Raw genomic sequence first — 25,265 nt, 5'->3', positions numbered from 1 at the left:
CTTATGTTCCTTATATTAAATAATATACAGTACTAGCATCAATGATAGTAGATACAATCGTACATTGACAGTTTTACGTGGTTTCAAAATAAATTCTGTCATTCAGGGCAATGTTGACCCAGGGTATAGGACTATGATTCTGGACACTGAGAAGTGATCATCCTGGGTAGCTGCAATTGTGTTCACCTTTAAAAAAATCAAAGCCATGTTTCATTAACCCTATTTCTCTAGGCATTTTAAGATATTTATTTAAACTTATTTTAAGGTATTAGCTTATGTATGTACTTTTTCATGTAAACATGTACTTTCTGTGAGTTACCATAGAAGAGAAGGAGCACAATATTTATATGTTGCACTATGGTATATGAAGCCAAATTGTGGTTCATGAGACGTGTGACTCCTGAGAAATTCAAGAAAGTGAATAAAAAATGCAATGGCTTGGTGTGACTCATCTCTATAACATTAAACCATAATGTATCATTGTGTCCAAACACAGTCACTACCTTTTGTGTTTTGCATTAAATTACAATTTTTTCTTAAACATGCTCCCTTTGTTGCAGATATATGAAAATGGGGATAGTTTCAAAGTGAATGACATTCTTGAGGTGTATGGAATTTTATCTGTTGATCCTGTCCTGAACATAGTGAACAACGAAGAAAGGTAACATTTTGGTGTTATACGTAGGGCTGACCTAGCATTAGGCAAAGTGAAGTGGCTGCCTCAAGGAACTGATTTTGGGTGTAGTGAAAAGACATTCAGTTATTAGTTATGTGATTTATTATTGTATTTTTTACTGCTGGGATGGGATTTTCTGCCACAGATGTCAAAATAATGTGACCAGCCTTGGGTGCTATGCTTCTTGCCTTGGGAATAGTGGGGCACCATTTGCTGCGCTAGCTCAGCCAGCAAAATGTGTTGGACTGGCCCTAATCATAGAATCCAAATTTGCAATATTGAGCACCAAATGGTATAAACTCTTGATCTATGAACAATATTTTAAATATTTTACTTGTGAATTTTCTGTATTCATTTAAAATTACTTTAGGTTGTCTTTAAGGGTAGAATCCTCTCAAGGTGGGTTCATATGCTTTGAAACAAATGGAAGATTTATGATTTCCCAGAAACTACTGGTGTTAGCCAGTGAGTGAACAGATCCTGCTTTGTTTCCACTGTGATTTAATGAACGGAGAACTGCATAAAGATGAGAGGAATATGGCTTTGAGTCCCAATGTTTCCATGGACTCATTGACTGTGGCTCATGGTGGGTTATTTAACCCATGATAAGCTGCAACATCCGTGAGCTCCATGCAACCCATCCAGGGTTTGTTATGTCATGTGAACAGCATTAAATGACCCTCACATAACCCTAAAACAGTCCTTGGGATATGCAAGGGTTGTTCAACGCTCACATAATCCACGCTCGCCAAGTTCACATGAGATGACAACCTCCAAGCAGGTAGTTGTATATTCAAAATGGAAGCCGCGCATGGCACAGCCTCACAGTGGGTCATTATGTCATGTCGTGTGAACAGCCCCATTGCATACGTTATTGTGTACCAGTAGTTTTCAGCCCCAGTTTCCCATTTATGAAATTGTGGTGACCTACTTCATAGGATTATGGCAATGCTGAACATTATAAAAATTATGAAGTATTTTGTAAACTAAAGATACAATACAATTAAGCAGAAGTATGACTAACTTCTCAACAGCACACTGAGCACAACTTTTGCTATTATATAGTCAGGACATTTGGGACAGTTGCATATGTCCTTCCCCGTCCTACATATTTTGGGCAGTATCCAACAAGGCACTTATACCCCTGCTGATTCTCTTCCGCACCACCAATTCTGTTGCCCAAGCAGGACCCAGTGTTTATGCAAGGGAGATTTAGCGTTTCCTGGAGGAATCCTCGAAATGAGTGGAAATGCTTGATTAGGTTGTGCAGGCGGTGGGGAATCAGCGGGACACAAGGGAATTAATGGGCGTGTAAATGCTTCGTTGGATACTGGCCACAGCACCAAAAGGTTGGCTGACACAGAAGCTCTAGTGTGAAAAATGAAGACCTCCCTTCGCCACTCCGTGTGATGAGCCCTTTGTGTGCATGTTGCTGCGTGCTTGCTGTTGTAGAACCGAACACTCTGTTATGTTCACTGTGCTTTCCCTTCTGCAATCACACTTCTCTGCAGTCTTTGTTTTCCCTTATTTGTTTACAACCCTGATATTTCAATCTGATCCCATCATATGAGCCACACTTCTAAAAGTATCCCTACACCATCCCATCTGCTTCTGCTTATCATTATCTTGATGGGAGGGGTGAAGTTAAAGTATAGGGAAAATGTGTTGTATCCCAGATGGAGTTAACTCTTGATAACTGTGCTACCAAGTAAATAATATGTATTTTGAGGTTGTAATGCAAACCATTTTCAGAGTAAAAAATGGCCAGTTCAGGAGCACTAGTTAAGGAGATAAGTGGTGGGGCTATTATGACACCCAGCATAATTGTGAACTAAATTAAAATGAGCATCATCTGGTGTGTGGTTTATTTTGATTCTGGTACCTACAACTTACATTTAAAACATTCATTTTTATATTGTTTTTCTTTAAAGTATTCATAAGGAGATACAGTGCTGAATTATAGAGTATTTTATAAACTATTTTAATGATTAAAGATATATGTTCTAGAGTTCGAAATGTAACATTTTGGTAAGATATCAGAGAATAGGAGCTGGCTTTCTTACTGTTCCAACTTCCTGGAATAGATTCAGGCCCTCATAAATCATACCATTAGGATACCAGCAGTTTCCCAATAGAATGTAAGGTCTCTTGTGAAGAGTGACTGCATCTTCATTTAGATTCCTAGCTGTGTTGCTTGTCTGCATGCTGGCAAAAATTTCTAGCCAGGTTGCCTTTTTCCTTTCATGCACAGGCTGCTCCATCCTGGCCCCAAGTGCTGTTGGGGACAATATTAGGGACACTATTCTCCCCTATAGACCTTGTTGCTTCTTCCCAAAAAAGCACACAACAGGTTTTATTCTAAGCAGCCAGACTTACCATGTGTGGTTGAATCGTCATCTAACTGCCCCTCCTAATTTTCATGATGTGAATTGGTTTGATCCAAGTTTGTGGATACTATATTTAACTGTATTCATTAACTGCAGCTGCATAATTGGACACAATACATATGTGTAAGTTCAGCTACTTTTATTTTCTAGGGAGAATTCATCTCCAATGGATTGTATGGACACAGTGGAAGAACAGAGGGTTCATAGTCCTCCAGCCTCATTAGTTCCCAGAATCCATGTGATTTTAGCACAGAAACTTCAACACATAAATCCGTTGTTGCCCGCCTGCCTTAATGAAGAGGAAAGCAAGAACTGTAAGTATTTAAGCTACTAAGAGGAAAATTACCTCATTACTATTGAATGTCTGCACTGGACTTTATTGTTCCTATTTCCTCATACACAAAGATTACAGTTTGTTCCCAGGGAGCTTCATATTTAAAGTACAAACGTACGTCTTTAAACATTTAATGTCTTCTATTTTATGAAGAAGGCTTTCAACATTTTTCACAAACACATTTATATTGTGATTGCTTGATTGTTTCACAAATCTGACTTTAAATAATCTGCAAGTAAGTGCTTGTTCTTAAAAAGCCTCAGACCACTCCAGTCTAATAACACAACAGCCTTTACCCATTCCATGTAGCAACAGTTGAGACTCTGGTCTGGGTTTTATACATTTGTCTAATGAATAAATGCACACAAAATGGGATGTTTTGTGTGTGAGTTTGTATATGTATTGGTAATGTGTAGCAAAGAACATAGCTGTGGCTCATTACAGGAAACGAGTTTTTGGAATCAAAGGTATACATTCAAATCCAGTTTCATTTTATGAAGGTTCATTGTGAACAGGATTCACAATCCCCAATCAGCTATTTTTCAGCAAAAGATTGGAAGAAAGGGAACAGCTCTTAATTACAATCCTGTTTAATGAAAATAAAAGTTCCTTTTCTGCTACAGTAGCTTTGCTGGCTCCCAAAACATCCAGTTTTGGAATTAAAAATAAAACTACCAAGATAATACTCCCATTATACAAATCTATGGTGTGATTTCAAATATTGTATAGTTCCGGTCACCGCACCAAAAAAAGTTTTTGTAGAGTTGGAAAAAGTGCAGAAAAGAGCCACTAAAATGATGAAGAGACTGAAGCAACTCCCCCATGAGGAAAGGTTATAACAGCTGGGATTGTTTAGCTTAGAAAAGAAGCAAGGGGAGTCAAAGGCGTACAAAATTAAGCACGTTGTGGAGACTGTGGATAGGAAGACACTTTTCTCCCTCCCGTAAAACTAGAACTCAGGGTCATTTCATGAAGCTGATTGTGGGGAAATTCAGGACAAATGAAAGGAAGTCCTTCCTCACTCAGCACATAATTAAACTATGGAATTCATTACCACAAGATGTAGTGATGGCCACCAATTTTGATGGCTTTAAAAGGGGATTGGACAAATTCATGGAGGATAAGGCTATGAATGGCTACATTGCTACTTCCAGCATCAGACGCAGCATGCTTATGTGCACTAGTTGCTGGGGAACATGGGTGGGAGGGTGCTGTTGCACTCGTGTCCTGTTTGTGGGTTTCCTGTCAACAACTTCAATTAGTCCAAAATATCGCAGCCAGGCTGGTCACTGGTACACCTAGGGGTGTCCACATTACACCAGTTTTAAAATCTCTTCACTGGCTGCCGATTAGTTTCCGGGCGAAGTACAAAGTGTTGGTTATTACCTTTAAAGCCCTACATGGTTTGGGTCCAGGCTACCTGTGGATCGCCTTCTCCCGTACAATCCGCCCCGCACACTCAGGTCCTCTGGGAAGAATCCACTTCAGCTAGCAAAAACTAGATTAACAACTATTATTATTATTTATTTATTTATTTATTTATTTATATAGCACCTCTATTCTGCTGCTCCCAGACTGTGGAATGGCCTGCCGGAGGAGATTCGTCAACTTGACAGTCTTTTAGAATTTAAAAAAGCAATAAAGACTGATCTATTCCGGCAGGCTTATCCCGTGAAATTTTAGAATGTTTTCAGGATGTTTTAATCATATATGGTATGTTTTAATTCATTTTAATGTGTATTTTATCTCATGTTTTTATACTGTTTGTTTTACACTTTGAATTGTTTTAGTTTTTGTGAACCGCCCAGGGAGCTTCGGCTATTGGGCGGTATAAAAATGCAATAAATAATAATAATAATAACAACAACAACAACAACAACAACAACTATTCAGCCACTGTGTGAACAGAATGCTGGACTAGATGGACCCATGATCCGATCCAGCACAGCTCTTCTTACTTTCTTATCAAATCTTTTGTTATTTATTACACATCCCCTATTATATTTCCAATGAACACACTGCTGCATGTATGCTAGTGTGTTCATTGGACCTGTCCTCCAGAGGTCACCCACACACCAGAAGCTAAGCAGCAGACCTCACAAACTTGAAGCAGGATAGGATGATGGAGGTTATTCTGCAGTACAGCAGCATCCTTCTTCTTGAGGTGTAGCCTCCATCTTCTTTTGCATTTAGCTTAAATTATCAGAGTCAGTACAATGAAGAAACAGTAGGCCAGGGTTTTTCAGGAGGAGGAGGGTGCTGCCATCATCTCATGGCACTGTTTGTTGACACACCTCTGTACACATAGACTATGGGGCAAGGAAAAGTGTCCTGCTTGTTCTGCAGTGGCATTGGATGCCGCAGCACAAGTTTGGAATACATCATGTAAGATCTATGTCTAGCTTTAGTCTTCTTCGCCTTGTGGTGGTAATGGTGTGGGGCTATGGGGCCTTCATGATGACAAATACTTTCCAAGTGTGTAGAGATGTGTTTCTATGTAATCTGTATAGTGTCAAACACACACACACGGCACTCATTATATGTTGTTTTTGAAGCTTAGATTGCACATGAAGTAATTTCTGGAAATTTTCTGAGAACTGTAAAAGTAATTGCTTGAAAAGAAACACTTCCTTCTCCGGTATGAAAAAAAAGCCCTAATCTAATAAAGAACAGTTCCACAGATATTTACTGCCTTATTTCTTTGGTCACAGCCCTGAACTTTGGATTAATAGATATTTATTTCAAATTATTATATTACTTCATTTCTAATTACAGCCTTAAGATCAGTCATCAGTGCTGGAACTTAGTGAATTTCATCCAAATTTTAGAAATGAGGACGATAATCCAGTGAAGCACTTCCACATGCAACATAGCTGTTTTTCTTGTGCAAAAACTATGTGCAAGGAAATGAGCTGCATTTAGAGATCCTATTCCATATGTGAAAATTCATTTTGCACAGCTAATAGTGAGCATAGTTTTGACAATGGTTTGCATATGGAACTGCACCAGAACATATTAGTTTTCTGATTGCAGCAAAGGTTTTACAATGCTTTCCCTCCTCGCTTCTCCTTCTCTTCTTCACCACTCCCAGGCAGAAACACCAACATTGCTGCATCCATCCTCTCTACCACCACCCCTCTTTACTACCTCACCCTCCACTCCTGCCCTACAGAAACACTGAAATCACTGCTACTTTTCCACAGGGGGGAAAGGTGCTGACTTACCTCCTTCTCCTTTCCCTGTAAACCTGTGAGACACTCTAGTCTGTGCTCTCTCGGGGCTCTATAGTACAGAAAGACACTCGGTCACCATCCTGTACCATAGAGCTGCCTGTATACCGGCAGTGCTGCTGCTGCTCCTGCAATCATGAGTTAATATCATTGAGAGTGGAGGGGTAGGCTTTTGCAGTTGCCTATAATATAGTGTTTTTTTAATCTCTTCCCCAAATCCCTTTGTCAATGGTTTTGAATGAGACGTGGTAATCGTTTTAATCAATAAACAGATTGTTCCTGTAACTTAGTTATATTAATGAAGAAACGTCGAAGCACCTTCATCCGTTGGGGGTGGAGGCGTATGCATGCACACAACACCTAATATGTCCCTTGGCCTGTATAAATTGCCTATCCCTAGTATTTTTAAAAAAGCCTATTTGATATGAATGCTGTGATGTTTCTAACTACTACCTACTGCTGTCTTGGTTAGTTATTTCTAGTTTTATGACTGAACTGTCACCGGTGAGAGCAGAGCTTCTTGGATTCCTCACACATGCTTTCTTAGGAGACAGCCTGGCTGCAGAGTACCTTATATTGCATCTCATCTCCACAGTGTAAGTACCACAGTCGTCTACTGAGAATATTTTGGCTTGGATTCAGACTTTCCCTTCTGCTAACAGAAAGGGGATTGGTGAAAATCACACCGTATCCAAGTGGAATTCTGCTCAGGACCTGCTTGCTCTTTCTGGCAGAGCAAATTCTGAATCCAGTCCTTTGCATTTAAACTATTTTTTTTAAATACAACCCTTCACATTGTCCAAAAAGTCCCAAGATTGTGCTTCCCTAAATCAACCACTCTGGGAAGCTTACACAGTGGCCCCCGTCCAGACAATATGCTAAAGCATGCTGCTTAACCACAAAATGGTTAATAGAATGCATGCATTCCATTAACTATTTTGTGATTAAGCAGCATGCTCTAGCGTGTTGTCTGAACGGGGCCATAAAGTGTATGCCCTCCTTCTCCACTGCAGCTGCAAGGAGATTGGAAGGTTTTGCTTCTGTTCCCTTAACTATGGTTACTCTTAACTATGGTTAAACAAGCCAGCTTCATAAACTATGGTTTGAAGTTGGCTTGTTTCAACTAAACATAATTAAGGCTAGCTGAAGTTAGTTTGTGTTTTGACAAAACGCTTAACTGCAGTTAGTCTAAAATGGAAACAAAAGCTTCTGGATTTCTCCCAGCTGCACCAGAGGAAAGAGGAGAACATGTGAACCTGATGCTTGTTACAACTTATTCACATTATGCTAAATCATGGTTTCTCATTAATATCCAAACAAGACCATTAAATGGGCAAGTGCTCAAGAGTGGCACATTGTAGACAAAAATTGTCCAAATTTCCATAATGTTCTGCCAAGATGGAGCCTTCAGATTATGTCATGATCTAAGCTGTTCTAAGATCAGCAGCTGAATGTCCTACATGTTATACGCTCTCATGTTTTTCACTTGGTTCAAATTTACCTTGGACAAAGATGAAACTTTAGCCCTATTCAGGTATTCTGTACCTGAATAGAGCAAATGTGAGGAGAGGGAGTGCTCCAGCCCTACCCCCTCCGTCATCACATTCATCACTCTCTACACGTGGATGTCTGAAGAGAAGAGCCTCCTGTATCCATGGAGGCGCTCCACACAAACCAGAACATCTGTGTTCAAGCCTCTCCAGCCTTCTCTGTTAGTTTAAATAGCTATAGAGCGTAGGCCGTCAGGATTCTAAACAGCTTCTCACTTGAGCAGCTGTATCATTTAGCAAAGCTTAAAGTATAGTTCACTGTGTGGTAACAACCCATGAAACGGGTTTCCATAGTTACAGTGTTCTACCATTGCTAGAGATCACGGACTCCAACTTTCCTTGGTCATCTGCACATGAAGCTAAGGCCACTGTCAGTACAGAGATGTCTAAAACTGAAGTTCATGTTTCAGAATTGTGGAAAGAATAAACGATCTTCACATGTTCTGAGTAGCCGCCAAAACTATGGGAGCAGCAAGTACATACAAATAATTTTTTGTATATACACTCCACCAATGCTCAACTTCTCTTTTGTGTGTTGTCTAGCTATGCAAGAAGAGATGTCCTTCCTCTGGGAAAATTCACAGTCAATCTAAGCGGCTGTCCAAGAAATAGTGTCTTCACAGAACACATATATCGTATTATTCAGCAGCTTGTTCCTGCAGTAAGAATTACATATATATGCTTTTTGGAATAACTGCAGTAGTTCATTTGTATGAGTATGTTGATATGGTAGCCACCTGTTCTTCTGGTGGGATGTTTTACTGCACATCTGAAGATGGTGGAAGTATACCATCAAAAAGCAGGTACATTTCCCCCCACAGTATTTCTGTACCAATAGCTGAAAACTGGTTGTGCAGTGGCTCCATGATGCTGGATATGTGTGTTTACATCTGCTTTATTCATTCTGGCATGTGTCCCTGATGACCCACCACTTGTAAGGAATTTTGAAAATAGTAAGCATGTGAATCATTCACTAGTAATAGCTGCCCAGCTACTGCTGCTGCTCTAGACTATATGGATGAGTATTTTAATTCCTATATGCTTCAAGGAGACAGCTTGAGTGAACTCCATCACTCCACTAGTCTGACTTGTGGTCCAGCTTACTTGCCAATATACTGAATAGGTAGGTCAAGGTAATGCGCTACACCTCTTTGTGGAGGCAAAAAAGCAGATGTATGAGTTACTCTATCCTATATAGTTTGGAATACACTTTTATTCAAAGGCAATATGATGCATGTTAACTTGGAGCTTTAAGGATAACAGAACATAAATATTTATTGGATATCTTTTAAAGCTAATATTTTTTTTAAAAAAACTTAATACGTGACAATTACTAATAAGATAGATCTAAGTATTGAGCATATGACTGGTATCCCCCATACAACTATGTGGTGTATTTTTGGTTGCTATTTGTACCTAATTGATCCTCTCGTTTTTGTTTTTTCTTTAATCTTCACCTACATGTTATATCTGGTTATTTGTTTTAGTGAAATATAGTAACCCCAGTTGTCTATTAGGGACACTTTTTAGCTGACAACTCAGAACTTATTTTTTCTTGGCAGTCCTATCACCTGCAGATGACCATAGAGAACATGAACTGCTTACAGTTTAACCCACACAAGGACTACACAGCTAATCGCTTGGTTAGTGGAGTACTGCAGCTGGCAAGCAACACCTCTCTTGTCATAGATGAGACTCTGCTTGAGCAAGGACAGCTTGACACTAGAGGTTGGTATTTGAATGCCATCCACGTGTTAAGCAAATACAAAGTGATTGCATTAAAATACGTTAATAAGAAACCAAATCTTTGCATTTAGGAAGTATGATGGCTGTCCACTGTTTAATTATTTTAGTTATCTCACAGTTGGTCTGTTTTTCTTGAGATTGTCAATTTATTATTTTGGGTGTGTTTTGCCTGTTAATTTTTGTATTTTTCTGTGCTTGTTTTGTATAAAGTTTCATTATTTTATTGCAATGTTGCATATAGTCTGTTTATTCATTTGTTTGCCTTATTTATGTTATACATTTTGATCAGTTAATGTTTGTTGTGAGCAGTTTTCTGCACAATCTATTGTAGAAAAGCATCCTATCAAACTAAACCCACATCCCACACTATATTTTAGTTCTTATTCCCATTTTAGCACTCATCCTAACTAGATGACAAGTTTTTAGAGTTGAAATGTTGGAATTACTAGCATAATATTTTACTACTTGGAAGGTTCAGACATTGTAGTATCTGGAGTTCATTGCTCAAACACTGGTGTTTGATGAGCAGCTGGGATGTACCCAATTAATATTTGGAATTTATAATATACTTGTACATAATGTAATTCTCCATATTTGTCTCCATACAAAAATATGTATAATGCCTTTTTCAATTTGTAGTGATATTGGGTAAATTCTCAGGTAAGTTCTTAGTTTAAATAGTCTAAAGATTTTTAAATGTTTTTCTTTTCTCTGCTGAGGATTTCTGCCTAGATACTAGTACACTGTGCAGAATAACTATTCCTGTCAGCTGAAAATGAAAAGATTGTGTTTTATTTTAAATCTGAAGACTTTGGACTCAGTCATCAAAGGATTTCTTCTGTTGTGCCCCTAGGTGTACACAATGTGACAGCGCTGGGCCACCTGATAACTTGGCAGAAGGTGGATTATGACTTCAGTTACCACCAGATGGAATTCCCATGCAACATTAATGTCCTTATCACTTCAGAGGCTAGGTCACTCCTACCGGTATGGCAATGCTGCACTTGAAAGCAAGGCCTCGTGTGTGTGTTTGTGTGTTAGCCTCTTAATGGAGAGAACATATTATTCTAGGCCAGCTATGTTTATACTATGTTACTTTCAATGTTGTACAGCAATAAAACTGGTTTCTATTTTTCACATCTAGCATTTTACAACAAACTGAAGGTAAAAGTCTGAAGTAATGTTAGAATAGGATTGAAGGTAGAAAAGAACTGCTCCAAATATTTTATTGATTCCTGCTCCCCTTATTTTTGTACAGCGATGCTATAAAAAATACATTTTTCAGGGCTGGTAAATAAATGGCTAGTTTGGTCTTAACTTTTTTTTTTTTTTTGCTTTGTACAATAAAAAGGCCATACACCTCTTGTGCATGGGACTGATACGTGATGGTATACAACTTCTTTCCACAGTCGGACTGCCAGGTGCACCTGCAGCCACAGCTCCTGCCACCCAACATGGAGGAGTATATGAACAGCCTTCTCACAGCAGTGCTGCCTTCCATTCTCAATAAGTTCCGCATTTACCTAAGCTTGTTGAGACTGCTGGATTACAGCATATCTGATGAAGTAACCAAGGTACAGAGAACTTTCTGCCTTATGAGTATTGTAGATCTGAGTATTTGATTTGGGACTAAATAATTCTCTCCAGACTGCTGTAGCTCTCTGAAGCAGTGTTACCTTGCACATCACCTATATCAGCCTTAACAGGTGCTCCTCCATCGAACTATAAATAGGATCTCAATGACTTCTGTTTAGACTTTAGAAACACTTGAAAGGGCCTCTAATTTAGCCCATTGTTTCCTGAAAAAATATGAAGTACTTACCTAGAAACAGTTACGTTGTTCATTATTAGGAAGCAAGCTTATTTGGCATGAACAGGTAGTGAGTATTGAGCAATGAAGTAGCTAACATTGGTCTGATTTTCTCATATGGGGGATAGAACATTTTGCCAGTCTGGGAACTATATTCCCTTTTTCAGCACAAAGTTTTGTTAAGCCTACAGCACCCGGTATTCCCAGGCGGTCTCCCATCCAGGTACTAACCAGGCCTGACCCTGCTTAGCTTCCGAGATCAGACGAGATCGGGCGTGTTCAAGGTAGTATGGCCGTAGGCAGTTTTGTTAATAACATATTGCATTCCTACACAAGTAGAGTGGCTAAAAATAGCACGGGGTTGTGGGAAATGTCTACTTTGAATAGCAAGTAAACAATCCTTCTTGCCTAGAATTTGATAAATCTCAAAAAAAAAAGTGGAATAACACAAGTGAAGTAACTTTAGTTTAAGACTTGTATATTAAATCCTATATTTAGGTAGAAAAAAGACTTAACACCTGCATTTAATCAAATCTCTTTGACAGGCAGTAGAAGATGATTTTGTGGAAATGCGTAAAAATGACCCTGAGAGTATTACAGCTGATGATCTTCATAGAACACTGCTTGTAGCCAGGTAAGGGGTCTGGATGCAATTTAGCATCAGGACAAACACTTCTTAATTTCTTTAGGTATCACTTACCCAAGAGCCAATATACTTTCTCAGCTTTGTGTTTGTCTCTTTCTGGACTTACCACCACTCTACATTTCCTTATAGTCAATCACCTTTTTTCACCTTTTGAGTATGAGGATTTTTTTCTCTGGCAAACAGCTGTACACTCTGTAAGTTAGATGGTGAGCAGGCTGTGACTGCTGCACATGGTTATGTTTAAGTCACATCTTGTAAATATCATGCAATTCCACTTTCCTAGGAGCTTTTAAATAAAACATGAGTCATAATATTTGACCTGGTTTGCAAAGAAAATATCTAGAATCACTGGTTTCTACAAGCAAGCCACGCTGTTATCAAGTGGCTGAGTTAACCAAGCATACAGGTCCATATTCTACACACTCTCATGCACAAAGATTATGGGAGTATACTTGAACCAAGCTTTGCTCCTGAATGATCATATGGCAGTTACAGCAAGGAATCTCCTTTTCAAATTATTTCTGGTTAGTTGTCATTACTCCCTTCCTGGAATATAGAAAACTTGTTTCTATCCTTTGTGCTGGGGGTGGGTAATCTGTGGCCTTCCAGATGCTGGGCGGGTCTTTTGGGAGTTTTAGTAAATACCTGGAGGGTTACAGGCTCCCCACCTCTGCTATGTGGTCTGTTAATTTTAAATTCTACCCGTAAAGTCTGGATGGAAAATGTAATTGCTTATCCAGATGTACAGGGAAGCATGTGACAAGTGCTTTCAAAGCTGCACTCGCTACCCCATGGGTTACTAATTTAGTCCTAAATGGGTCCGTTATACCTCAAGGAATGCCTCTTCCCACACCTCTCCCCAACCTGTTTGAATTCTGCATTTCAGGGAATCTTGTTCCTTAGCAGTTTAGAGCTGGATTTTCCCTTTGCCTTTAGAGCAACTGCATTAAAATACAGCAGGAATTTCTGTGAGGTACAATCTGTACTATAGGGCAATCCATTGCTCAGTGCTTTTCTACCACTCAAATTAGTAGAGTTAAAAGCCTGTGCATTTACAACTTATCTGCACTTCTTGCCTACAGGTTCCTTTCTCTAAGTGCTGGGCAGACAACACTGTCAAGAGAGCGGTGGCTAAGAGCAAAGCAACTGGAGGCATTGCGTAAAGCCAGACTACAACAGCAGAAATGTGTAAATGGAAATGAACTCTAAAGATACAGCACCTGCCTTGCTTAAATGACTGCAAACGTTGCCTAATACATGTGGAGCTAATATGAGGGAGCTTATGTTTATATTGGGTTTTGTAGATAATTTATATCAAAGTTATAGCTGTTCTCAAACTTGAACACAATTTATGGTGTTCAATAGATACACTGAAAATTTTGGAGCTTGTTTTGTAACTGAACTAGCAACTATGGGAAAACTGTTTGATATTAAAGATTTACTATAAAATGCTATCTTTTCTAAAGAACCAGGATATTTTAAACACATGTTTGTGGCCTCAATACACAGTAGGTGGGCAAAAGACCACTAATTTCATTAGGATGGGTTGGGTCTTGAGTTGACGGGGAAATGGAGTTCAGTGAGATTTTGTAGAAAGCATTTGATACACATTTGGCAGCTTTGGTGATGTTCACTGATGTCAAAGGTACAGATACTACACCTACATTTTGAGAAGCGGTTCCAATAAACAATTTAAATGGCTGAGGCAAGATTCACAAACCTGGAGTTAGGTGGTTATATGCTGGACAATCCTACCCACACCTTATATAAAACCTGGACCCAGCACAAATGTCTTGAAATGAAGAGCTAGATTTTGTTACTGAAAATGCATTCAAAGATGATTGAAAACGTTAAAGTCTTTCCAAAGCAGAATGGCTCAGGAAAGTTTTTGAACACACTTTCTGTGCTGTGTGTTGCATAGAACACAGTGAGGCATTCCAGGATTGTACACAGGATACTGGCCTGGCTTTATAGGACTCAGAATGAACATTCCTAACGTGTACATGCAGCTGTACATTGCAGGATGAATTTGGTATGGTGAGCAAGCTTTCAGGGAAACTTGTATACTATTGCTGATTTAACTGAAGAATTCCCCCCAGGCTTCTAAGGAAACTTGGTTTGAAAATGTTTGTCCTAGACTAGCTGTGCACTGAAAATTTTCAAAACATAGCACTCCTTAAGAATATTGGGTAGAATCAAATGAAGTCTTTCCACTGATGGAGCCGTTTCCATCAGCAGAACTAGGAGGGTGCAATTCCCCCTCCTCTGTGTGCTCTCAACCTGGTCCAGAGGGTTGGGGACTCCCCCAAAACAGATTTTCAGAGATGTGGGGAGAAGGATTAAGACCGGTCATGCAAGCACACTTCCATCCATTGAGTAGGCCTTCAAGAGCAAAAAATTCTCTGCCAAAATAAGAACAGGTGCAAGGCTGTTACCAAGGAAAGAATTCTTCAGTCATGGGGCTTTCTACAAGGTAACAAATGATTTTGAGTAATCTGTAGGACTAGTCAGATTTTTAAAGGCAGTTGTTTTTAAAGCAAGCTTTAACACAAGTACTTCACCAACAGGCGCTAGATATTATCTTGAGGGCATCTAAGAAGAGGGTTTTTCCTTGATAGCCATTTTAATATGTAAATTTCAGCAGATTTAATCAACTAAAATACATAATCAGGTGACAGTCCACCTTCTTGATATCTTCCAGACCCTATATTTTCCCTGAGGCAAAGCAGTGGCAAGTCTCTCCATTTATTTGTGTCTGACATCCTTTAATTTTCTATTAGTAGTATGGTGGTTTGACGTAAGGATGCTGTTTCTTAGAAAAGCCAGGCAGTTGTCCCTTCAGAGGTAACCACCATACCATGGAATGGACCAAGATGCCACCATGAAGGTATCCCTCAAAGTGGATTTTTTTCATCTTAAAACTCAAATACTATAGAGATTAATGCTGTAGATGACATTCAAGAGGAATCAAGAGCAAGAAGACTCATAGACCGTTTTAGACCAGTAACGGGAAGGCATGTATATTTTAAAGTTGAAGATCTAAAAAAGTTCTTTAAATGTTTTCAACCATGTACATCAAAATGCTTATTTGATTTTTTATTAAAATATTTCCCATAGGTCTCCCACATTAAAACAACGCTATTTTATTTTAAATATACTCACAAATTTATATGGACACTCCAAGAAAGGAACACACATTACAGCAGTAAGAAATAAATAACAAAATGGAAACAGTATCAAAAGTATCAGACAAAAAAAAGACAATCAGGTTAAGTTGATGATCACTTCTGTTATAGTAGAGATACTCAAAGACATACTACCATTATGACACTTGTTAACTGCTTAGAACAGTACGTGCAGTCTAGCTATAGTACACATGTACTAACATACAGAGACCCTGACTCTAGAATAAGGACTACTGAGGCTATGAAGCACAAGATAGCAGTTTCCAATGTTGTTTCTGCTGCTACATTCTACTACATAACAGCCACAAGACTGCTCTGGGAAACAACAGCATGAGCTATAGGAATTTACCTCTTAGACTTTTGGAACCAGATTCCCAAGGCAAACATTTAAATGCAACCTCATTCCAGCCAATGCTGTGATAAAGCCAGAATTGGTCTCAAGAGATTACATCTACTATAACTGTTTTGAAACACTTTAATCTGGTTTTAAATAGCAGTATGATTTCTAGGTTTTTCTTTGTTATATTTGGCGCTTTCCCACTTGTGTTTAAGCAATATAATATCTCCTCATATGAACACAATAGCACATATCTGACATTCTGCATTTTGAAGTTAAAGACCTTTGTTTTTCCTTGAAAAAAGTGGTAAGGAGCAAGGAGCCAGTTCAATACAGAAGACACACAATACCTTCCCGACACACTAAGATTTTTAAGGATTTTTATATATATATATTAATAAGGAACTCCTTTCAGCAGCTGTCCTGCAAGATTTTACATATTACTATATTAGATTACTCCACAGTACCATAGCTATTAACAGAGGTAGGAGGAAGCAAGGAATTGTTAGAGAAGGAAGGACAGTAAACTCTTAGGCATACATATTTAAATCCTCCCTTTGCAGGGACCCCCCTTCCTTAAAAATGCAACTAGATCAAGGAACACAAATTTTAAAAATTAAATAAAAAACTTAGTCTGAAAAATAAATAGGATGTCATCTTGTGAGTAAAATATTCACTGGTACAGTGCAAGATTAATAAGGTAACAGGTGTTCAGTACCAGCCCCTCACTATAAATACTCTACATAAATCAGAAGACCTATGAAAACGGGTCTCAGAGAGTTAATTGTGCAACTGATCACTCAGACTAACAGCATGCACATCGGACACCTGTGTATGAGCTACCTGCTTAATACGGTTAACCTTCACCAGCTCAGCTACCAGAGGATAATTCCGAAACCTGTTCAGAACCCACTTAACTTCTCTCAAACCTTTCTGTAAACATAGTTATTGGCATTTTTATACCAATACTCAGTGGCAGTTTGCCCCTCCTCTCCAGGGGTAATGTTATAAACCTTTTGTTTAGCAATATGTACAACTGGATATTAGAGCTGAGCTCTAGATCTGAATTATTCGCGTCTGACACTGTGTAAACATCTCTCTCAGTTCATTTGGTTGAATTTCATTTACAGATTCTGGTTCAACTGGGCTCTTCTGCACTTTAGCAACAGCAAAGTTGATCCCTTGGGTCAAACCAGCTTGTGTAATATTAGCCACCTGGACCATGGAGCTGCGGATCTTTGCAAAGGGTGAGACTGCCCTACTGCCGTTACTTTCTGCTGGTGAAGGAGTCATATGAAATCCTGGCTCAACATCAAGAACACTAGATGAAGAGCCTGGGCTATTTAGGCACCTAGAAGAATTAGTCTGTTCAACCTTTAAGAACTGTGATCCCGTTTCTGAAAATGGTACATCGAGTTTTGATGGCCTAGAAGGAGCCTCATTAGTTCTTCCCAAAGAAGGTTCTGTTTTGTTAGGAGTATTATTGCTAACATGATCTGCTTCTTGCTGGGATTCTTGAGAACCAATCTCCATTTCTGAAACACTGGTCATCTTAATGTGAGCGTCCTGTACAAATCTGTGGCAATAAGCATCAATTGGCTTAGTGAACTCCGCTGCTGCATTGTCAGTGGAAGGAATTTCCTCAGATGCTTTGCCTTCAGGTTCAGACTTGTTAGGTTGGTTTCCATACTGTGCAACATGGATTTCTGAAGGAACTGGGATGCTAATGTTGATGTCACTGCTGTTTATAGACTGGGAACGACTGCCTAGACGAGGAGCAGCAGCAATGATACCACAACTAGGTAGGACGTAATCCACATTCTCTAAGGAGTCCATGAACTGCTGGTCATCATCGGATTTAGAATTTGTAAGAAAGTCATCTGAATGGAATGAGTCGTTATCTGAGGAAATCTCAATGTCTGATTCCATGTTGACTTTAGTATCTGCCAGGGGATTTTCCATGGTTTCAAGACTACTGTCAGATTTCCAAAGATTAACTTTCAGATTGGGCTTTAAGAAGTTGACTTTCATATCAGGCTTTGTAAAGTTCCCCAGCTTTCTAAGGTTGCTGATGTTTACATTGGATTTGGTTTGTTTCACTTTCTGATTAAGAGATGAGAACTTGCTCATTAAGTAGTTCTTCCCCTGAGACAAGGAGCCTCTGTTCTGGGTTCTAATACCAATGATGTCCTCGTGGGGTTTACTGCTCTTCCTGTAGAATTAAGAAGATTAATAACTTCCTCTTTATACAGAAATAGATCTACATCCAATACCTTACATATATTCTAGTAAAGAATCCTTTGCTTAATGGTGATTAAGCCTACCATAACTTCTATTGACTCCAGATTCTTTTTTATTGATCTAGATATTGAAGGACTCCTTCCTTCCCCACATCCAGAACCCATTGCAAGGGAGAATCTCTTGTAGGGTACTGGGAGAGAAAAAGCAAACTATTTGGGTACTTGCAGCCCAACACATCCAACACCTATATTAAATAGCTGTAAAGGCACACACACACCACAAAGGGAATAGTACCAAAACTCTGCAGATGGGCATTATGCCTTATTTAGCATGGACATACACATAGCTTTTTGTTACTAAAGTCAGTGGACAACTGCTGTAAGCACTCAGTATAAGAGTTATGACCCAAGTGATTTGGGGCTCTGAGAATTCATAGAAGGAAAAAGTAGAACTCACCTCTCCAGTTTTTTCTCAATAATGGGCACATCTAAGTCCATGGCTTGTTTTGTGATTCTCAGCATCTCTGCAATGCACTGAAGAGTATCTGAAATACAAATTATTAATCCACCATGTTATTAAATGAAGTATTTTATATGCTGGTCATCTCTCATTTAGGTAAAGCTTTTCAATAAAGCCCTATGCAGACACACAGCCTGCACACATGGAGTTTAATGAGGGGAGGCACACACAAAGGCATGTACAAAGCCCTGTCCCCAAAGCTCTGAGCATGTGGGTACCTCTAAAGACCTTAATGTATGTTTATTGTTCAGTCCACAGGAGTTTTGTAAGTGTGTTTGGCTAAATATACTTACAAACCTCCCTGAGATCAGGACTGCTATCAGGGTTTCTGATCATGGGTAAGTTTGTAAGAACATTCAGCTCTTGCACAAAAAAACAGGTGTTGGCCTTAACCACAAGCAGTATACTAGAAAACCAAAGAGGTTAAGGTGATAGGTTTCAACAAACTTTTACAGTAAAATAAGATGAAATATACAATCAAGTCTTGATTGTATATTTCATCTTATTTTACTGTACAAGTTTGTTGAAATCTATCACCTTTACCTCTTTGGTTTTCTAGTACATTCAGCTCAACACACTTACAAATCTCTCGCAGAACTTTGTGTTCAATATGCAAAGGTCTACAGAGAAGCCAGGTGCATGGGGATGCTGAGGTGGGGCTTGGCATGTACCATCACCCCCACCACACTTTTAACCTTCAGGCTCAGTGCTTATATAGGGCTTAGGTCTCCTAGGAAAGATCTGTCTAACACAAGGAAAATAACATGTGAGGCCATCGTCCTACCACACCTTGTACCAAATTATTATTATTATTATTTATATAGCACCATCAATGTACATGGTGCTGTACAGAGTAAAACAGTAAATAGCAAGACCCTGCCGCATAGGCTTACAATCTAATAAAATCATAGTAAAACAATAAGGAGGGGAAGAGAATGCAAACAGGCACAGGGTAGGGTAAACAGGCACTGGGTAGGGTAAAACTAACAGTATAAAGTCAGAACAAAATCAAATGACTTACACATTAACATAGCCTAATAACTGAACACAAACAGAGCAGAATTAGGGCTATTTGCTGTTATGAATATGAGAGAGAAGAATTAATCTTAAAAGGGATGAGATTTCCTACTGGCATCTTTAGCCTACCTCTCACTGAGGTGGTAATCCTGCATCTGGAATAGTTAGGGGTGCACAGGATTAAATAAAGAAATGAAATATACCTGCCCAAAGAAAACTAGCAAGAAGAGTGAGCTTGGCTTTAACTGTCATGATGCCAAACCCACATCCTTAATTGTAGGTCTCTCCATTCACATGTAAAGCAGGTGAGGGGCCAACTGAAAGGGCAAGGGGCGGTGGGGGGGAGGTAGAACACAGAGCATCAAACCCTCTCCCCCTTCTCACCCATGAGATAGCATCTATAGTCTTGGTAATTAACTCAGTAAAACCAATCTCTAAAACAGGTATTTGGTTCCATTACCCTTTTACTTCCAATCAAGTTTTTGCTGAAAATTTTATTGTCCAAATAATTAGGCATCCAACTATATTCATATATTTAATTCTTTTACCTATATACAATGCTCAGAAACCTCTAAAAAGTAGCATGTTACCTTTTCCATCCTCTTCAGGGTTGCGCATCACAGCTCTAAGGGTATGGAAATATCCACTTGTGTCTCTGTATTTATAATGGAGCCTCATGCATGAGAACTTGGGCTTCCCAAAGAGAGTTGGTTCAGGTCCTTTTTTAAAAAAAAGCATCCGCATTTTAGGAACAAAGAATGAACTTTCCAAAGAACACACTTCAGCACCTTTCTACTCTTTTCTTCCACAGCTATTCTACTCACTGCATCAGAAGGAGAGGTGGAATAGTGAGGCTCCCTCCACTGAGCTGGTGGGGAGGGGGCAACTGTCATTTGGCTCCTCCCCCTTCCTGAACAGTCTTCTTCAGTTCCATTATGCAGCTTCAATTACATATTATGAAACAGGTGGTATAATGGATTTGCTGGTCCTCTTCCCTCCCTCCACTAAGGTAGCATAGTTATTAGGGTGAAAGACAGACTGGGGAGGTTCAACCATGAAACTCACTGGGCGATCTTGGGTCATAACGATACATAGGGAGGAGAGAGAACTATGTATGCCACCTTGAGCTCCTTAGAGGGAAGACAGGATATAAATGAAATAAATACAAATATCCCTGATGTATTGTATCTCTTAGCTTTTCTTTTAAACTAACCACATTAACTGCTTTGACAGGAACAGGGTATAAATATAAAGAACAATCTCTAGATGCTCAATATATGAGAACGAAAACTCTTTCAAACACTTATTCATACATTTTCAATTATTGTGACAATTACCACAATAATCTCGGCAGGAAATGGGGACAGAATGCATTAAAATGCAATGGCTTTTGAATCTTACCTATTTCTATCCTCTCCAAATCTTCAAGGCTCAGCCTTTGGTACTGATTTACTTTATCTACTTCATCATCATAACTAGACAAAGAAACATCAATGCCTAGAGTTAGATCTGGATCAATTTGTTCCTGAATCCCATTACAATGTAGTAAAAAGTCACTAAGATGTCCTGGCATCTTTGTTTTCAATGTGTGAAATAGAAAGAATCTTACTTACTAGGCTACATAGTAGGCAGAATTAGAAAGCAGAAGAAGAACATCCACATCTTTATGAGTAGCATCAATGAGGCTAAACAAAAATGAAGACAATATTTTACAATAATGCTAGTGATGTAGTGAAGCCTTTTACACCCCACTACTAATAAGAAGCCAATCTTCACTTCCGTTATTAAGAATACAATGAACTGTCTTCACAGATGCTTACTTCAAAGTTTTGTTACCAAGAATGCAGTTCTCAATTATATATATTAACCTGCTGAGGTAATAAGGTGCCATTACTGGCATCATTAAATAAGGTGCCAGTAAGAGCAAACCTCCTTAGCCAGATTAGTAGACTTTACATGCACTTTTTGTGAACAGATCCTATGCCACAACAGTCTAAGTATTGAGATCACCCTGTTTCATGCAATCACAAGGGGTGTTACTATACTAGCAACAACAACACCCCTAGAGTTGCATCATTGGTGCAGCAACGTCTCATGACCCAACCACTTCACATGGTTAACAGACATTACCACTGTAGAGTTTATTACAGCGATTTTTATCCCAACTTCCAAACATGTTTCCAGGGCAGCTAACAAAAGTCAGAATAAAAATGCAACAAAACCAATTAAATACATCCAGAAATGTCAGAATCTAAAAATTACATAAAACTTTAAATGGAGGTAAAACAAGCTGAAAGAAAAAGCATTCCACTTAGCACTAATGTGACAACAAAGTAAGAACCAGGCAAGCCTTCCTAAGGAGATAATTCCATTATCAGGGCACCGCCACTGAAAAAGGCCCTTTCTCTAGTAGCCACTCACCACACTTCAGATAGTGAGGGCACCCAGAGAAGGGCCTCTGTGGAAGATCTTAATGTATGAGAAGACATGTGCCAGGTCCCCTGGTCACAAGCCATGAAGAGCTTTAAAGTTCAACCAACACTATGAACTGGGCCTGGAAATGGACCAGTGCAATTGACAAAGCATCAGCAGGAACACAATCAGACACTCAGTCTCAGCAATCTTGCAACCATATTTTGAACTAAGGTTTCCGGCAGTCTTGTTTATAAAGTATTACAGTAATCTAATCTGGAGAATACTCAAAACATGGATAAACGAAACCAGCATAGGATCCAGGCATGAGTAAGCAGGTACCATACCAAATAGGCAACATAAATTGCCCTTTGAGTTTCAAACTGCCAGATAGTGAATATAGTGAGGGCTTGATAACATCATCTGAAAGTTCTGCATCTTAAACAGAAAATCTTGGTCTTCAGTCTGTTGTTTTCTAGTAACATTAGCTTTTACCATTTACTAAAAACTCCACATTGACAACGTAATTCACAACACAGCACTCATTATACTAGCCTCCCCAAACTTAGCACCCTCCAGATGTGTCAGGCTACAACTCCCATCATCCCCAGACAGCATAGCCATGATGGGAGTTGTAACCTGACACATCTGGAGGTTTGCTAGGTTGAGGGAGGGTTTATTATTGAATGTAAAACTATTATTAAGGCCCATCTCCCTCCCCATTGCCAGTGCACCACTTCATGACATATTTAGTAATACCACAGTATTATATGATCAATATAACCATACATTCTACATACCTTGGGTCACAGTCAATAAGTGCCCAGCCGCCATGGAATTTTTCATCATCTGGTAAAAGCAACTTCATGTAACTTTGCAATAACTGGCTAATCAGTTCCTGATGACTTCTCATGTTTTCCTTGTGCAGGGCTTCGTGTTCTTTCTCTTTTGTAAATATGGAATATAGATCCTCTGTCACAGGAATACCCTGCATTAAATCTACACAAAAAGCACAGAAGGTATAATGATGGCCCAAGAGTAAGATATCACAAGATTAAAAGAAGAAAAACTGAGTGGCTTTAAAATGAGTTAGCCTTAAAATGGGAGGCTTTGAATAAGTAATAACAGGGTCTTGCTATTTACTGTGTTATCTGTACAGCACCATGTACATTGATGGTGCTATATAAATAAATAATAATAATAATAATAATAATAAATATATTTTAATTTTATTACATATGTCAAGCAAAACAGTGCTTTAATTAAAAGGGAGTGCAGAGAGGTCTGGTCCCCTTACTTTTTGCAATGTTCCCCTAACCTACAAGGGGGCATCAGCGAGTGGGGCTTGTGGATTTCACTAACAACAACACCCCTACTTTGCCACCATAGTTTGAGAACTGAACCAAAGTACTCATTTTTCCAAAAATGTTAAATGTATTTTTAATCAAGACAAAAGTATTAAAAAATAAATATGTTGGTTAAAGATGGAGGAAAATCTATTGCTAATACTTCTAGAAAAATCAAATCAAATGGGCCAGCTTAGTTCACATTTTTTAATACACAAAGTACGTTTTTGACCAATTGAAGTTTAGTCTCCAAAATAGTGTTTCCTCACCACGCTACAAATTCATGTAATATAAATCCACATAAGCTTAAGCTTTTTCTTTAAAGTCAAATGAAAAGAAAATTCAACAGATACATATCAAACAATTATTCAGTATAGAAATAGACTGAAACTATATTACCTATGACTGCCTGCCTATAAGCATCCCTGAAGCGGTTTAAGTAGTATCTATTTGCAGAGTTAACTCCATCTTTCATAACTCCTGCTAGCTTCCTTTCACCAGTCCTCGTGAAGTCACCCTATTGCACAAAACACATTTTTGAATAATTCAGTGTGCTGGTTACTCATGTGTCAGATATTTGTTCTAAACTTTCAAGACTTTGCTTTGAGGAGCATATACCTTACATTTAATCTGAAAGTGACATTAAAATCAGACATTTCGAAATCACCTTTTGAAAGCTGCCCTTTATCTGTAAAATATGTTTGCAGAAAGCTAAATACAAGATTTACAGCAATCTTGTCCAACTTGGTGCCATCCAGATACTTCCAACCAGAACTCTCATCATTTCTAGCCAGGTTGGGGAAGGCTGATATACAGTAATATTAACAGTATAATCATTTGTGTTATATGCATAACGTACATAATGTACATTTCATTTTAAAAAATACTTTCTGCTCAGGAACATACTAAAAATGTCAGTCTTGTGAGCAGTATTTCTCAAAAAGTACCATCTCCCATTGGTAAGGAATATTACTCAGCAATTCTAAAGACAAGTTACTTTGTTAAAATGCAGCTCCTTCTAACACTTCGACCATATTATTTCAGAAGTAAACGTATTACTCTATAGCATAAAATCTGATGATGAAACATACAACTAGAGGCAAAACATACAACTAGTGGAGAACTGAAGAAGATAGCTAAAGTACCCATATGCACAGCCCCTTAGAATGATTAAGCCACATAGCAAATATTCAATCAGCTAGAAGGTGACAGGATTGTATCACTCATCTTTAAGAATTGGTTTTAAATTAGCCCTTCCTTCGACATGATATACCACGAATCAAGATGATATTAACATCAGCCTTTACCAGCCTATCAAAATGCAGAGTAAGCCATCCTTGTTTGAATAACTCATACTGCCTCTATAGATGTGAACTGCTGAATAAGACAAAAAGAAGCGCATACATACACAGTGTGATTTATTCCTGTTATATGGTGAAAATAAATTCAAGAACCTGAGAAGGGTTGAAAAATGGGTTGGTTGGTTTTACTTTAAGTAATATGTTTTTACCTTTAAAGCTGCTGTTCCAGCATACTGTCTGCTTATGGCATCACCATTGTTAGCCCATATGATCTGGTAGATTCGATTGCATTTCACTGGCAATGGTTGTTCTGGTGGCATCACACCCAACTTTTTCAACTGGAATTTAATTTGTTTGTTATTACTAAGTGCCATACTTTTTAAACTAGTGTAATTGTGCTTTAATAGTAACACCATAATACCTTTTTCCCCGGAACTATAGAAAACAGGTTTATTAAATTCTTCACATTTGTTAACCATGAAGACCGAAGACAGTTCTTCAGCCATCTCTTCTGACATCCAGACATAG

General features: G+C 38.7%; 2 protein-coding genes and 1 non-coding gene across 4 annotated transcripts in view; 1 reads left to right on the top strand and 2 right to left on the bottom strand.

The window, feature by feature from the left end:
* Positions 1-13,833, top strand: part of MCMBP (minichromosome maintenance complex binding protein) — a 30,129-nt gene extending 16,296 nt beyond the window's left edge. The window contains exons 8-16 of the mRNA XM_063132732.1: positions 561-661; positions 3,214-3,377; positions 7,100-7,223; positions 8,721-8,838; positions 9,740-9,905; positions 10,777-10,910; positions 11,333-11,497; positions 12,279-12,367; positions 13,462-13,833. Coding sequence (XP_062988802.1) covers positions 561-661; positions 3,214-3,377; positions 7,100-7,223; positions 8,721-8,838; positions 9,740-9,905; positions 10,777-10,910; positions 11,333-11,497; positions 12,279-12,367; positions 13,462-13,588 — 1,188 coding nt within the window. The 3' untranslated portion in view covers positions 13,589-13,833. The remainder of the gene's footprint in view (positions 1-560; positions 662-3,213; positions 3,378-7,099; positions 7,224-8,720; positions 8,839-9,739; positions 9,906-10,776; positions 10,911-11,332; positions 11,498-12,278; positions 12,368-13,461) is intronic.
* Positions 11,916-12,034, bottom strand: LOC134403197 (5S ribosomal RNA). The gene has a single exon (XR_010025743.1). It is a non-coding gene; the product is annotated as a 5S ribosomal RNA (ribosomal RNA).
* A 1,635-nt stretch (positions 13,834-15,468) lies between the features above and the next one.
* Positions 15,469-25,265, bottom strand: part of INPP5F (inositol polyphosphate-5-phosphatase F) — a 169,167-nt gene continuing 159,370 nt past the window's right edge. For both annotated transcript variants that reach the window (XM_063132728.1, XM_063132727.1), the window contains 8 exons: positions 24,947-25,075; positions 23,836-23,953; positions 22,891-23,089; positions 21,292-21,363; positions 21,080-21,153; positions 20,269-20,397; positions 18,599-18,686; positions 15,469-18,113 (listed from right to left, as the gene is read on the bottom strand). In XM_063132728.1, the coding sequence (XP_062988798.1) occupies positions 16,958-18,113; positions 18,599-18,686; positions 20,269-20,397; positions 21,080-21,153; positions 21,292-21,363; positions 22,891-23,089; positions 23,836-23,953; positions 24,947-25,075 (1,965 nt within the window). In that variant the 3' untranslated portion in view covers positions 15,469-16,957. The remainder of the gene's footprint in view (positions 18,114-18,598; positions 18,687-20,268; positions 20,398-21,079; positions 21,154-21,291; positions 21,364-22,890; positions 23,090-23,835; positions 23,954-24,946; positions 25,076-25,265) is intronic.

Source organism: Elgaria multicarinata, chromosome 8 (genome assembly GCF_023053635.1).
Source record: "Elgaria multicarinata webbii isolate HBS135686 ecotype San Diego chromosome 8, rElgMul1.1.pri, whole genome shotgun sequence".
NCBI lineage: Eukaryota > Metazoa > Chordata > Lepidosauria > Squamata > Anguidae > Elgaria > Elgaria multicarinata.
The sequence above is the reverse complement of the archived record's forward strand: the minus strand, read 5'-3'. Positions and strand labels throughout refer to the sequence as shown.